At 41.9% G+C, this 16,422-nt stretch overlaps 1 protein-coding gene across 13 annotated transcripts in view; it reads right to left on the reverse strand.

Moving 5' to 3' along the window:
• The window catches only part of CLCN3 (chloride voltage-gated channel 3), a 44,368-nt gene that overhangs the window by 14,163 nt on the left and 13,783 nt on the right, over nucleotides 1-16,422 (reverse strand). For 7 of the 13 annotated variants that reach the window (XM_083631123.1, XM_083631114.1, XM_083631119.1 and 4 more), the window contains 7 exons: nucleotides 9,072-9,232; nucleotides 8,375-8,474; nucleotides 6,313-6,500; nucleotides 5,432-5,554; nucleotides 4,453-4,659; nucleotides 1,595-1,675; nucleotides 31-576 (listed from right to left, as the gene is read on the reverse strand). In XM_083631123.1, coding sequence (XP_083487249.1) covers nucleotides 31-576; nucleotides 1,595-1,675; nucleotides 4,453-4,659; nucleotides 5,432-5,554; nucleotides 6,313-6,500; nucleotides 8,375-8,474; nucleotides 9,072-9,232 — 1,406 coding nt within the window. The remainder of the gene's footprint in view (nucleotides 1-30; nucleotides 577-1,594; nucleotides 1,676-4,452; nucleotides 4,660-5,431; nucleotides 5,555-6,312; nucleotides 6,501-8,374; nucleotides 8,475-9,071; nucleotides 9,233-16,422) is intronic. The other 6 variants (XM_083631120.1, XM_083631124.1, XM_083631122.1 and 3 more) reach the window with 1 other exon arrangement.

Genomic DNA, 16,422 nt, shown 5'->3' on the forward strand with positions numbered 1-16,422 from the left:
GCCAGAGAAATATTGCTTGTTATATCTTACCTTGATACCGAAGGTGAAGACTGTCATTATAATCTTAAATATAAGGGCTAAACACAGCTGCCATATAGCTGAATACACTCCTGTGCCTGCTGGACGATCAGGAATATCATCTACTATTTTACTGACATTCATGTCATTTCTGTAATCACAAAGGGAGGAAGATTCCAAGGGGCCACAGTCTGTGAAGAGTTCTTTAATAAGCTCACTGGTGTTGACTCTGGTGTATGGATTTGGAAAAGCAATGACAGCGGTTATTGCTGCTACAATAATGACCTCCAGAACTGGGTATTTTCCAAATTTTGTTGATTTGCGTCGACGGCACCAAGCGATGTTTGCACGGATGAAAAATGCTCCCCACAGCCCACCAAATACCCCCAGAAGAATGAATGGCAACAGTTCAAACAGGTACCATGGAGTATGGTATTCAACATAGAAAAGAACTAGGCGACTGTTACCAAAAGGATTGATTGATCTCAACACAAATGCAGCCACCAAAGCAGCAAAAAAAGATCTCCACAAAGTTTTCAGTGGAAAATAATAACTGACCTACAAGAGACAAAAAGAGAATAAATAATACAAATGGATCTATTGTGCAAATCTGCTCATTTCACTAAGCTTATAACAGGTAAGGGAAACTGTGTATTATCAACATCAGCAGCTAATGCTGAATGCTACTTTGTGCTTTGTAATAATACAGACATCACTTCAAGCATTGAGAGAAATGACTGACATTAAAATATTTTAAACTAGAGCAATGTTTTGGCAGTCAGGATAATGGGTTAGTCGTGCACAGATTCTGCACCAATTTCTGCAGACAAATATGGCAGATACAGGATAAGCCTGACCTGAAGCAGTTTCACTATTGCTTAACTGTATGGCAAGCCCAAGAACTGTCCACAAAGCAGCCCAAATTACCAAAGTTACAGAAAACAGCTTAGTGGTGTCACAGTAAAGATATTGCAAGCTAAGGTGCATGAAAAACCACATAACTGCTACATCATGAGCTGGATTCTGTCAACCCATGCATGTCTGCACCACTTCGACGTATCTGGAATGCGCTATTAAGTTCACACCAAGCACTGCCAGCAATGAGTAGAGCTTCAGCGAAGATAGGAAAAATGGAAACATTACATGCAGAGAATTTCTGAGGAGCTTCTAGCTGTTTAGGAATAACAGCAATAAATAGCTACTTGCCTAGTACTCTTTGACAAGTAGAATTTGGCTCAGGTGACTAGGCAAAGGAAATTTTATAAATCAGAAAGGTTATTCTTTCTTTTTGTGGAAATGCCATAAATGGCTAACATCAGGTTTAGGCAGTGAATCTAACAGTATCTTTTGTTGGCTAGTAGTAACTTCTGGTCATCTTATTTGCAAGAGTTGTACTACAAAGTTAAATTTATCTCTATTTACCACCAAATAGCCCTGCAATGAGTATACATTGAGTGAAACTGTGCTAAGCTTAGACCTGCATTGTTATGTACGTAGAGAGCCTGAGTTTGAGTGGGTCATGTAAGATTACAGTAATAACAGAATACACATTTTTTTCAGAGATTTTTATACATACTTCTTCTAGGCTGAAAAGGACTCCACCAATGGGGGCACCAAAGGCTACTGATACGCCAGCTGCTGAAGCAGCTGATAATACCTGTAAAAAGGATTACATAGCTTTAGATTGTTTGAAATAAAATCTCAAATGTAAATAGTTCACTGTTATGACTTATCCACAAACACTGGGCATATATAAACACCATAGCAGCAAAAACCATCTTTCATAACTGACTGGGATCATGTGGCTTCTTCTTAAGATTGGGGATTTTGCTTTCTCTAAGCTAGTCACAACTGGCCATGTGTTCGAAAGCCACTTTCCCCAAGACCAATTCTAGAATTCAGAGAATATAATTTAGGAAGAGCTCTATTATCTGACCAAATGTGTTTTTAAGAATGTGCTCCCGAGGAAGGGAAGACTGTGGCACTGGAATCCGAGAGCCTGATCTTATGCACTCACACAGTTACGATATATATGTGCCAAAAAATGTGGCATAGTTGTCAAATTGTGTTCCAGGTTTTTTTGCGGGGGGGTGGTCTATTTAAGGCCGCTTGCTGCACACCTTTGCAAGAGGAAATTTATACCAGCAGCACTGAAGGCACAGGGCCATATACCGTATTTTTCGCACGATTGGACGCACCGGACCATAGGGCGCACCTAGTTTTTTGGGGGGGAAATAAAGGAAAAAAATTTTCCCTTTATTTCCCCCCCCAAAAGCAGGTCAGGGAAACCGAACCAGGTCGAGGAACAGCGGGATAGTGGCGCTGCGCCTCCCTGCTGTCCCCCGAGCTTGTGGGGCTGGCTGACGTCTGCCTGGCGCGCGGGGCGCTCTGATTCAGGGCGCCCCGCCCGCCGGGCGGCAGGCTGCAATCCGCAGCTTGGGGAGCCTTGCGGGGAACTCCTGCAGGGCTCCACACTCTGCGGATGTCTGCCTGGCGCGCGGGGCGCTCTGATTCAGGGCGCCCCGCCCGCCGGGCGGCAGGCTGCAATCCGCAGCTTGGGGAGCCTTGCGGGGAACTCCTGCAGGGCTCCACACTCTGCGGATGTCTGCCTGGCGCGCGGGGCGCTCTGATTCAGGGCGCCCCGCCCCGCCGGGCGGCAGGCTGCTATCCGCAGCTTGGGGAGCCTTGCGGGGAACTCCTGCAGGGCTCCACACTCTGCGGATGTCTGCCTGGCGCGCGGGGCGCTCTGATTCAGGGCGCCCCGCCCGCCGGGCAGCAGGCTGCTATCCGCAGCTTGGGGAGCCTTGCGGGGAACTCCTGCAGGGCTCCCCACCCTGCGGATGTCTGCCCGGCGCGAGGGGCGCTCTGATTCAGGGCGCCCCGCCCGCCGGGCGGCAGGCTGCTATCCGCAGCTTGGGGAGCCTTGCGGGGAACTCCTGCAGGGCTCCCCACCCTGCCGATGTCTGCCCGGCGCGAGGGGCGCTCTGATTCAGGGCGCCCTGCCCGCCGGGCGGCAGGCTGCTATCCGCAGCTTGGGGAGCCTTGCGGGGAACTCCTGCAGGGCTCCCCACCCTGCGGATGTCAGCCCGGCGCGAGGGGCGCTCTGATTCAGGGCGCCCCGCCCACCGGGCGGCAGGCTGCCATTCGCAGCTTGGGGAGCCTTGCGGGGAACTCCTGCAGGGTTCCCCACCCTGCGGATGTCTGCCCGGCACGAGGGGCGCTCTGATTCAGGGCGCCCCGCCCCCCGGGCGGCAGGCTACTATCCGCAGCTTGGGGAGCCTTGCGGGGAACTCCTGCAGGGCTCCCCACCCTGCGGATGTGTTCCCGAAGCGCCGGGCGCTCTGCTTTCAGGGCGCCCGACGCTCCGGGAAGCAGGCTGCTATCCGCAGCCTAGACATCCCTGCGGGACCTCCCGCAGGGCTGCCTAGGTTGCGCATGTGTTCCCGAAGCGCCGGGCGCCCTGAAAGCAGAGCGCCCGACACTCCGGGAAGCAGGCTGCTATCCGCAGCCTAGACATCCCTGCGGGACCTCCCGCAGGGTTGCCTAGGCTGCGGATGTGTTCCCGAAGCGCCGGGCGCTCTGCTTCCAGGGCGCCCGACGCTCCGGGAAGCAGGCTGCTATCCGCAGCCTAGACACGGCTAGCGGAGCGCTAATCCCGAAGCTTGGGGCTGCGGAGCTCAGCGCGCCCCAAGCTTCTGGGTGCCGGCAAGGTCTAGACGGCTAGCGGAGACCTTGCCGGCACCCAGAAGCTTGGGGCGCGCTGAGCTCCGCACGCCCCAAGCTTCGGGATTAATGCAGCGCCCCGCTAGCCGTGGGAGAGCTGGGTCTCCCACGGCTAGCGGATAGCTTTCTGAAGCCTTGAGAGCGAGAAGGGTCGGTGCGCACCGACCCCTCTCACTTTCCAGGCTTCAGTGAAAGCCTGCATTCGCTCCATAGGACGCACACACATTTTCACTTGCTTTTTAGGAGGGAAAAAGTGCGTCCTATGGTGCGAAAAATACGGTACACATTCCATAGGTTGCTGAACCCTCTTCGCATCAATGAAAGCCCCTTGTGCCACATGCAGTCCTTTCCTTAGAACCAGATCACACCATTGGGATGAGGCAGCCATTGGGGCCCAATCCTATGCTCTTGCCACTGCAGAACAGCAGACAGCACTGGGCCCTGGGGTTCATACTGCCAATTTATTACAAATATGAGAGCAGTGCAAAATTATACATGAGGTAAGACCCTGAACAATTTCAAAACATCAGTATTTCTAGAATTAACCTCATTTATTCTCTGTAGCTTACTACTTTATTCAATTAAGAAAAACAGCAATTATTTTAGCCGCAATTATTTAACTGCAATCGGATTAATAAACATGTTTATTCACTACTTCCTTTTCATAAGAATGAATTATTATAAATGTATAATTTTATAAGAAAGACACACCTCCCTTTTTTTTGCTTCATTTGTGCTATACTTCGGAAAGAGGTAGGAAAAGATATTTCCACAGCAACAGGCAACATGTACTAGAGGACCCTCTTTTCCTAAACTCAAACCTGAGGCTACAGCCAAGACTAAAGTGATTGTTTTTATCATCAAGGTCCACTTGCCCAGGTATCCTCTAATGATGAAGCCACTCAATATAGTTTTGATCTAGAATAGAAAAGAAATAGACATTAAAATAATAATTTACGCTTTTCATGAAAATTTTGAACACACATCTCAGAAAACATAACTTGTTCAAAACTTAAATTACACAGCTGTTGAAACAAAAATAACCACTCTAAATTCTCAAATCCATTTTTTTAAAAAGTCTTTTAAAAGACTGAAATATATTAGTCTGTGATCCTGCACAACTACCACAAATACACTGGTAATTATTCAGATGCTTATATTATATTAAACTTTCTGCATGGAATTTATTCACTCAAAATATAATTAAGTGTGCAAGTTTGACCAAATAAAATTTATTTCCACAGCTCTATTAACTTCTTTTCTATATCTAGTCCTAGATTTATTTCCACCACCCCCCGCCCCCGTTTTGGCTATTTCACTTTGCGCTATGATGTTTAAGATTTCAATCACCTGTATCAGCTATATAACCTAATATAAATGTTATGGGTGGCATAGGCAAAATATAAGCTGTCATAAGTGATCGTCGTATTTCTTCCACTCTGTTTCAGATCTATCTCCAGCATCCAAAAAGGAACTCCAATGTGTCTTATGGCCTTTGACACCCCTTCCCAGGGGTCATAGAACTGCAGCCTTAAATACACAAATTAAGTCCTGAACCACAATCCGAGTCCCAATACTTTATTTTGTACATTATTATTTATAAACATGTAATAAGTTCTATGTGACAGCATTCCTCTCTTTACCAGCTTTCCTTAAACACTTTTAAGGATAATTGTAGTGGAAAGCCTACCTCTGGAATCCCAGAGCCACATGCATAAGGTGCAAACACCTTCACCAAAGAAACGGCTAGGAAAGCAAAGCTCAAGGCCCAGAAAATATACATGATGTAGTTCATAATGTAGGAGCCTGGGCCCTGAAAGAAAGCAAACAGAACAAACAGTTAACAAATTTGAGTTAGCTACCACATAGTAACTTAATTTGCAGCGAGTTTTGACACAAAATGTCTTTTCTTTTTAAGCGAAGCAACTACTGTACAGCAAACAGGATAGGGTGAGGTGGTCATTGGCTACAGTACAAGCCTACATGTCAGCACTCTTCTCCCATAATGCCAAGTGATTAAAGCAGAGGTAGATAACCTGTGCCCCGCCCCACCCCAAACTTGCTGGACTGCAGCTCTCATCATTCGTGGTCCTGGCTGGCTGGTCCTGGTGGAAGTTGTCATAGGTTCCCTCCCCCTGCATTATGGGCTCACTCTGAAGCTCAAGGTCTTTTTCAAACACATATAACAGATTGCGCAAAAAAACAGCACCAACAGCAGTTAAATGGCAGCCAGACATTTAGGATATTTTCATACTGTCAGGAGTTTCTGCACCTACAGCTTTCAATAAGTCAAATTTGTAATTTCATTGAAATATTCTCATGCATACATGTTTCGGGCTGCTGAATTTCTGAAAAATGCCAAAAAAAATCCCCCACTCCCACTCTCCATACCCATCAGCATGTGCACAAGGCACTGAAATGTTCTCTGAACATAGGATGCTCCTTAATCTTTCATTATATGTTAAATCATTACCATTTCTGTTTTTGGATAAAATGCCATCTGTAGGCATTCACAAACAGGTTAAGTCAGTGAAGAAAGGCAGTGAAGGAAAGTTGAAGAGCTATACTTGCCTCTGCTTGACCAATTATTAGTTCTGCCCATGTTTTCCATAGAGGACATTTGTCTCGCTCTTCAAATGTTGTTTCATTTGAGGCCCAGCAACACTGTTCATGGTTAAACCACAGGGCACTAAGACAAATGCCTTCCTTTAAATCAGTCATCCAGTCTGCAGCAATATCTATCAATCCAGCCAATGCACCTATTTCAGTAAGAGAGATGACATAGCATTTTCAGAGCCCATAAGTAGACAAAATCACCATCAATTCACGCAGGATGTAATAAAAACTCAATGTGTTCAAAAACAGGCCTAGCTGAGATTACTCTTCTTCAAAATGTAGAAGATTAATGTTAACAAAATCAATCACTTCACCCGGAACGCCAACATAACATAAATGGTGTCATTAATTTTGAAATGTCCCATAGAGTTTTACAGTACTGACTTGGGGATATTTTTTCTTCATACTTTTCAAGATTAAATCTGTAGGGTGAAGTCACTGATAACCTAATCTTGACAAGATAGGCATGCACAGCCCTCAGGAGCTCATCTTGAAATGCTTAACAGTGTCTAGGGAGTTGGATATTAATCACATTTCTTCTTTAATAATAATAAATAATAAGAATGTTATTTATACCCCACCCATCTGGCTGAGTTTCCCCAGCCACTCTGGGCAGCTTACAACATATCTAAAAACATAATAAAAACATCAATCCTTAAAAACTTCTCTAAACAGGGCTGCCTTCAGTTGTCTTATACATAGCTGTCAATGTTTCCCGATTTTTAAGGGAAATTCCCTTATTCTGAATAGGATTCCTTGCAAGAAAAGGGAAAAGTTGACAGCCATGGTCTTATAAAAGTCAGATAGTTGTTTATTTCCTTGACATCTGATTGGAGAGCGTTCCACAGGGTGGGCACCACTACTGAGAAGGCCCTCTGCCTGGTTCCGTGTAACTTCACTTCTCACAGTGAGGGAACCAGCAGAAGACCCTCGGAGGAGGACCTCAGTAGCTGGACTGAGAGATGGGGGTGGACATTCCTTTGGGTATACTAGGCAGAGGACGCTTAGGGCTTTAAAGGTCAGCACCAACACTTTGAATTGTGCTCGGAAACGTACTGGGAGCCAGTGAAGATCCTTTAGGACCAGTGTTATATGGTCATGGCGGCTACTCCCAGTCACCAGTTTAGGTGCTGCATTTGGATTAGCTGCAGTTTCCTAAAGAAATCTGAGTGGTTTGGAGCCCTGCAGAGTTTTACAACTGCTTTGTAAGCAGCACTTAAAAGTAGTTTCCCCATTTTGATATCACAGAAAACTGTGGTTTAAGAAACCAGGACATCTCCTCTGAAGCTCAACATATGGAAAGGGAAAGGATGGGAGGTGGGGGGACTCAAGCTCATTGCTTGCTCATACTCCAACAATCCATATTTTGTTGGATTGGGAGTGTTGCATAAGGACCAGGCCATAATCTAAAGAGGATGATTCTCAAAACCTTTAATAAAACATTCTTTACTCAGTCTTTTAGTTCTAAAAAAATAAAACTTTATAACCAGCTTGACTTGTTTTGTACAAGGAAGGAAAATTTCCTTGTTTCCTGCATGTATGCTAATATTTAACTTGGCAGGGCAACCAAAGAACACCAAGATCTTCAAATGTTTCATACTCTAGAATACTCCAATATTTGATGTTGCACTCAGGAAGTCAATGGACATTCGGCAGAAGTAAGAAAAAGAATACAGGATGCAGGTCAAAATCATTAATCTAGGTGAAGTGAGAAGAGACACAAAATGGTCTGGAGTCTTGGGGTAGAAGAGTGACATATCCATGATTTACTGCACGCCTTACTGCACTGATCATAGCTTTCACCTTTATTGTTGCCTCACATACTGTAGATTGCCAATATTATAAGTGATCAGAGGTGAGGGTTGCACTCCTGTACCCACTGTCTGCAAGTTAGCCCCCGCTGAACTAAATGCAGACTTATGTCTGAGTATACATACATATATGATTGTACTGTAAATATCACAAATTTCACCAGGGGTTCTACAAAAACTAGACAGCTCCTTCAAGTTGTCCCTACCTGATGCTAATCCAGTTAGTGTCACAACTAGCCATCCTGACCATGCATCATACAAACTCTTTGTCATCTCCCAGGCCGATTCTTTCTTCTTGCTATTGATCTGTAGAAACAAAATATTACCTGGTATATTACAAATCTTTATTCGATTAACAAATTATACGACAAGTTTGTGTTCTGCTGCTGAGCTATGGCCCAGTTCTGAATTGCGTGGGACAGGATCCTGAACCTTGTCATGTTCTAATGCCAATTATAAAATGCTTTTTCAAGTTGTCAATCTGTCACCAGCTGTCAGATGTTGGAGAAGTCAAACCCTTTGGCTACCAATGATATCCTTAGACCTTTTGCTCCAAGGCTGAGGCCATTCACTCCCTAAGCAGAATTCCACCTTTCCTGTTCATTCCCCCCCCACTGTTCCTACTGTGTTGTCCCCCGCCCCCAGCAACAGCTGGATATAGAGGGAGGCAAGGGTTCCTACTTCTTATGCTCAGAAGAGAATAGAATTTTTTAAAAAATGATCCAGCAATGAATCATTCCAGTGTCAGTTACTACTGTGACTCAAAATCCAATTTGCACCAACACACTACAGATGACACCTCTCCTATACATTTATATAAATAACCATTAACCTGATCAAACAGTATGTAAAAGCAACATTGTTGTTGTTGTTTTTTAAAAAGCAGTGCCCTAGAGTTTTTACCCGTCTGTGTCTTTCTCTGTCCTTGCACTTCTCTCGCACCCAATCAATGGTGTGGAAGTCATCGTATGTTCCAACCCCAGGTATGGGCTCATCCAAGAGGTCCAGTAAATGTGTAGTACTGTTAATGCTTCCTCCATTTGTCATTGTATAATGAGTTCCTGCTGTGGAAAGAGAATTATTTATTTTAGTTTCTGTACAAGAAGATAACTATCTATTTAACTTATGGCTGCCGACATTCTAACTTAAATCAAATAAAATTCTTATTATATCATAGTCTGGATCTGAGATGATACAGCACACTGCTCATCAGGAAAAATCCTGTGGGCTCATCCACGATTCAATGGCTGTATCAAGAGCATCTACAACATACCTCTTTCAACTGTCTATATAAGGCTTACTCTACTACAACTACTACTATTACTATTTCTTAAATTTCTATACTGCCCTTCATCCAAAGATCACAGGGCAGTTGACAATATAAAAACATAAAAAGGCCTAGGCCCTTCAACTGTTAAATATGATATCTGTATCTACAGTGCATGAACTGCCTTTTTTCACTGCTACAGAAAATGGGTTTCTACAACAGCTCCATCTGTGCACATCTCCACTCCAAATGCCTCCCCAATGTCCCTATATTTGGCAGCAATGCAGGTAAGAAAGCATTTACCATGTCATCTGTGGTGAATGTATGCCTCTAGGAGCCCATACACACACCCAATTCCCAGTTAAGCTTCTTTTTGGTAGAAGAAAGCATGCAAGGCACAAACCCCTGCTATGTTCTCACACCTGGGAAAATACCTCAAAGCTAACTTCCTGCACTTATTCTTTCTCCCTCCTACACTTACAAGAAGAATGTAGTTGCTACTAGTGTTGGGTCACTATACAAGCTTTACCAAATACTGCCCATTATAGTTCCTTCCATGTCTTCTGGAAGCATGGGGCAGGAATGAAGAAGAGCCCTGGTAGTCAGAATAGGGAGGAATCAGGAAAACACATGTCTGTGTTCATATTACTAATTTCTACTGTTGTAAAGATTTGCCATGCCAAATTAACCCACAGTATGAATCTAACATGAGACAAGCTCTGCCTCAGCCACATCACCATAGTTTCAATGTTCAGCAACTAGATATCATCTAGATTAAATGGGTCTATTTTCTGCATGGTTGTCTGGAAAAACCTGAACTCCAGATTCATTCTCAAGCAGACTGTGATGCCGAGTCCCCACTCACTTAACAGAACACCTCCACAACTTACTGAGGAGACAACAAGGAGAACTTCCAGGAATACTGCAACAAGGATTGAGCTTCAAACACTTAAAGTGCATGTTTGCTAGCCTCTTAGTATGCTGGAAATAATGGGAAATATAGTTCCCATCTCCCTGGCCACTGCCACACATGCTTGACCCATACCCTTCTATAAAGTGTGTTGTGGTAGTGAGGGTTGGTGTGAACACTGTGGCAGGAACTGGAGGCAAATTACTTATTCATTTCACATCAGCAATAACTCTGGAGAGTCAGGTGTCTGATCCCAAATACAGTGATACCTCGAGTTACAAATGCTTCAGGTTACAAACTCCACTAACCTGGAAGAGTTACCTGGAGTTGAGAACTTTGCCCCAGGATGAGAATGGAAATCGTGTGTCCGCAGCGCAGCGGCAGCAAGAGGCCCCATTAGCGAAAGCATTCCTCTAGCTAAGAACAATTTCAGGTTAAGAACGGACCTCCAGAACTAATTAAGTTTGTAACTAGAGGTATCACTGTGGATTTGTGGTGCCTAAAATTTGGTCTCTGAAGCCCCATTTCAGAGTTCACCTCAACCCTGACTGACAGCTGTAACCAATCTGTAAATGATATCACAAGGTCAAAAGAAATGGCTGTAAACACCTCAAATATATGCTTTAAATAAACAGAATGGGTGTACAAATTTTCAGAAAAACATATTCATGTAGACTAAAAACACTAATCATTATGATCAGGCTGCAAATGGCAGAATTGTAACCCTGTAACAAGCAGTGCTTTCTTTGAACAAATGAGATCTATAAACAGATTTAGACATCTGTTGCAGTGTCTCAACAGTACTGCATTAAATATGGCCCAGCTATTGCACAGGAACCAATCTTTTCCTGCCACGCATCTCAGTTACTCTGATCTAATGTTCTCACTCTGAGGCAAGTCTCTTCTTCGGTGAAATATTGAGTAACTAATCCAAATATCATATGGAGGACGTATTTCTCTTTAACAGGTAAATCCTGATTGCTGCTTTCCAGCCAAATGGGATGACTAAGAGCTGCAACAATACAAAATTGCAGCTACTATAAAGCACACGTCTGGATTCAAAATAATAAATTTCTGAAATACAATTTCTCTTTCCCCCTTACATTTCAGAATTTTAGCACAAGTGGCATCCACATTTGCAGCACAACTGTAAGTTCAAGAAATATGAATAATTAGGAAAATGTCCATTTAAAAATATTGCTCATGTTTGCAGTTGTTTTAAAACCCGAAGGCAAATGGGTCAAACAGATTCCACAAACCCCCTCAATTCTATGCACAAACTTATAAGCAGATTATTTTTACTATACTCAAAAAAGATATCAGGGGGATTGAAAAAAGGTTGTCTTATCTCACAATTTGTTTTTGGTTTTTTGTAATATCACTTATGTAAATATTTCCTCCTATTTCCCTGCATACTCTCCAGGTCCACCCCTCTCCCCCCAAAACCATCCCACACAAATAACTGCCTTCCATTCACCACTATGCTATTAGCAATTCAGTATAGCTTGAGGAATGTTGTGAAAATGTCCTTGGGTCATGACTACACTATGAAAGTAGGTCACGCTGCAAGTATATTAACTAACAAGTTTCAAGTAACACTTTTTAAAACAGGAGTGAAGAGATATAGTTCAACACCTTCAAAACACTGGGTTATTTCTGTTTTTGACCAACCACAGCTTGCTGTTGTTGTTTTGTCTAAACTGAGCAAGATGTGAGCAATATTACTATGGTTGTTTCAAACAAGCCAACTTAAAACAATGGTTTATAAACCTACCTTGTTTCAACAGGCCATTGTTAAGAATAAACTCAGCTTATAGTTTGGGTGAAATAAACAATGGAAGCGGACTCGCAGCAAGGAGAAAGAGAAGTGAAATGGCCAGGAGGCTCGCCTTCATAAGCAATGACAAAGCACATGCAAGGTTTCATACTTCAAGTGGTGCCCTAAAAGTTAAATAAACCCCCAAGTAATTGCCAGTGTTATAGTCTTTTTAGTTAGGGCAGGTAGAAGCCCAGCTGCTGACGAACAATCAGGAGCCTTAATTTTTGTACCCAAATGTTCCTTGGCAAACCCGCTGTCAATGATGATCAGCTGATGGGCAGTGACAGCAAGTCTGTTGGAATTAGCTATGCTACAAAAGTCCCCATCAGGATTTCTCTAGTGTGCCTACCACTGCTAAAAGCAGGGCCTGAAGTCAGCACCAATCAGCAGACTGGGTTAGTTAAATAAAAAGCTGAGTTGCTGCAGCACATGGATAAATTTTCTGGTGGGATCCCAAAAGAGTAGACCAGCCTAGTGGGGAAGACTGAACAATGTTGAAATGTGACATGCACCCAGTTGTAAGGAAAAACTCATCCATTCCTTCTCAAAGGCCAATTAATGCTGGAATTATAAGTGTTGTCTACACCAGATAAATGGAGTATCACTAGAGTATCACTCTACACTAGATACTGGAGTAGCAAAAAATTATATTAAAATCCACTACTGTAAGCCTCAAAATGTTATAGCTTATTTAAAAAATGCTTGTTGAGCTATTAACAATATTTTTTACCTACCTGATGAGGTCTATGAATGTGCCGGCAAGTTTAAACATGGTGAAAACTCTGGTTTTAATACAGGAATATCATACCTTTCAATTTTGGTGAAAACTACAGGTGCATCCTCCTTTACAAGCCTGAATTAAAGTATGCTTTCATTGCTTTGCTGAGTTCTGAGTGTCAGGGCAAAAGTTATTAAGATGATTCTGCCCCACTAAAGAATATGGTAGCAAGTACTGGCAAAATAATGTAGTGCATGGGCAATTTAAATTTTGAAGCCGAATTTCACCATCACTATAATGTTAGCAGAGGGAGACATGTAATGGATGCTATGATGCCTGTTCATTTTGTTATGGAATATGGTAGTGTGGTGTGCTGACTAGACAAGGATTTGCCATCCTTTGAGGGATAATTCACACATTTGGAAATGTGGAAAAAAATGTGGACACCACCCACCACATCTCACAATGACACAGCATGCAACTGTCAAACCATAAAAATATATTTCTTTCAACGTTCAAAAATATGATGCTATGCAGTTACTGTTTTGTAAACTACTCGGAGAATTTTTTAAAAATAATAAAGCACTATATAAATTTAGTTAAATAAAAATAAAACAAACATAGGATCTAGCTCAAATGTTGTGCACATTTTTGTTGCAATACTGTGAAATGCAACTGAATCTGCTGTATGCAGCTATCTGAACAGGTTGAAGTGCACACCTTGAATGGAAGCACATGTATAATAGAGAACTTCCCATTATATTATAATATTACCTTAAGGTTAACAGAAGCTAATATTTTAATACAGGGTAATTCACTGATTTATTTTTAAGAAACTCTGCTAGTTAAGGTACTTCCTAGCTGTAGCTCGTGTTTATTTTCATTTTGGTTATAGCCTGCCCTAAACCTTTTGATTTGCAGGTTGCTATTATTTATACATTCAAAACTATTAGTGGGGCAAATAATATTTAAAAAATAATAAAAAGAAAACCATCTAGATCAGTTTTAAAGCAACTAGGTCACAACCACATTTGGAACAGCTTTTCTAGAACATGTGTTGCATACATAACCAAATCAGCACATAATCTCAGCCTCTAGCAAAAGATGACACTACCAAAACATTTATAAATCCAAATAACTGAGAATGCAGAATATATAGTTCCCTTTGCCCTATGAACAACCCAATGCTTCTATGCAATCAAACTGCATAAGCAGTTTTCATTAAGAATTCCCCCCCGATTTAGTTTTGTTCTTGGACTGTAGAAGCAATGGGGATGTAATTCTATTTTAAAGTAACTGTAGAATGTCAGTAGAATAGGATAGAATGGATTCTGACATATAGTACTGTGGCAAGAGAAAAACAGTACAAAGGCAAACTAAAGGAACCTGAGATCATGCATTCAATGCATCATTTATATTTAATAACTGAAGATTGCCATTCATGTCTACCAACTGTTAAGATGAAACTTGTTCAAGCCATGCTTGCTAACTGGATCTGCTATTTGTTATTATTAAACTCAACACAGTACTTTACCACAGTACTGTACAATATTCAAGAAACCTGGAGGGTTGGATTTTCAGTTTTTCTAAGTTTGTTCCCGATTAAAGCAATGTAATATGTCATGTGACATTTAAAGAAGGAGAAATGATAGATCTACTTGCAGCAGAACAGGAAAGAAAACTGTGGATAGATCTATTCTGGAGCTTGAGATCCCATGTAACATTGTTACTGACCCAAGAAGGAGGTACCAGGAAACCATTAAAATGGATGTGGGAGAAACACTGATAAGTGAAGAGGAAGTGGCTCAGCATGTCAGACAGAGGCGTAGCACGGTAGATGGGCCACAACTGCCTGTTGTGGAATAGGGACATAAGGACACCCACATTCAAATGGAGCCATTATTTTAGACTCAGAGAAGGTGGTGCAGAAAACTGGCACTGCTAGTGTCCCCAAAAAGCAAAGGACAGTCTTCCCTATGATTAAGCATGCCAGTACAAGAGAGACCAAAGAACAGTATTAGAAGAGCATGCAGCTCCTTACAAACCATAATTATTCTTTCCCATATTCTTTGGGCAGTCAGCATGGCATTTCACTGAATTTGGCTTTTAAACACTATTCATTATACAGTTTAATGAAGAAACAGATTCAGGCATACCTTTTAGTCTATTGCTGCAAATACTAAGAGTCTTGAAGTACCACAATGTCCTTTGTTCATTTTAATTAGAGAAATCCGTTAACATCAACTAAATACACTTTCACATCAGATAAGTCAATAACCACTACAGGGAGACAGTTAGCTTCAACCATTAGCATTTGCTCCTTAGTACGGATGTTCCTACAGGTCATTGGTATAATGTTTGGAATATACGAGGAATGTCTAGCAACTAATGCAAGACTGTAACCTGCAAGAACTGGTAGCTCCATTAGATTTGTAAAGGCTAATCATGCCTGCTGAAAATATATTGCAAAACCAACATAATCTAGCCTTATAAGAATCATTGGGATCAACAAAAGCAATTTAAAGAGCACAAAAGAATTTTGTGTAACATCTCCAGATATAAGTGCAATACTGGGTATACAGTGACAGATCCAGGTGCATCCAAAGAAAAGGCCTTCCCACCCTTCCAGCTGAGGAACCGGATTTCTCTCCACCCATAAGCACTTTATACAGACATGAGTTTTATGACACTGCTTTTAATTTCTTATGACACCTGCAAAAGCTGAAATACAAGAAATTTCCTGGTCCTTTTCCAAAGACACTTATTTGAATAGATATATATATTATAACTTGCTTTGGAGGGCCATTTTTATAACTTCCCATTTCTTATTTTAATATCCATGTGACATTCACATGAACGACCTATTTAAGAAGTAGCTCAATAAAGGTATAATTTTGCCAGTTGTGTTAGGCTTAAATTTGAATCTTTGCAGGAAAGTGACTTATTTTTAATAGACATGGAATAACCAGTGGAAGAATAAACTTTAGTTGTTGCTAAAAGTATTCTTATTTTGAAAAGCCTACCCAAATGTTTAGAAAGCTGATGAGGGTTTTAATCCATTTTCAGTCTATTATTATTTTAACTTTTCCAGAGTCTTAAATTATTGTTGTCAATATTATTGTTTTGTCTTTTTTTGTGAACCACTTTGAGTTTTTTTACAATCAAGCCGTGTATAAATTTTAAGAAATACATAATGAATAAACAAAGCTTTATTGAATTTTTCACTTCAAATTTGTGACAAAATTGCTGAATGTAGTTAAGATTACTAAAAAAAAACCTTGAGCAACAACTGGAGCTTCCTGAATGCCTTCCTTTCTTATTAACACTCCCTAAAACACCACCTGCCACGTTTACACTCCCTAAGAAGATCAGTTTCCTTAAAGCCTGTGTAAAGTTGCATACATGTTGTGCCAATCAGAGCCTTCTATAAGAAAAATGTGCTCAGTAGAGAAACACAGAGCACCTGACTGTGAGTGAATCATAAGAGGGAATTTCTGACTTCAGATTTATGTTCTACTCACTTAAGGCAGGCTGCTTCTG

This window comes from Podarcis filfolensis (genome assembly GCF_964270895.1).
Source record: "Podarcis filfolensis genome assembly, chromosome: 9".
NCBI classification, from domain to species: domain Eukaryota; kingdom Metazoa; phylum Chordata; class Lepidosauria; order Squamata; family Lacertidae; genus Podarcis; species Podarcis filfolensis.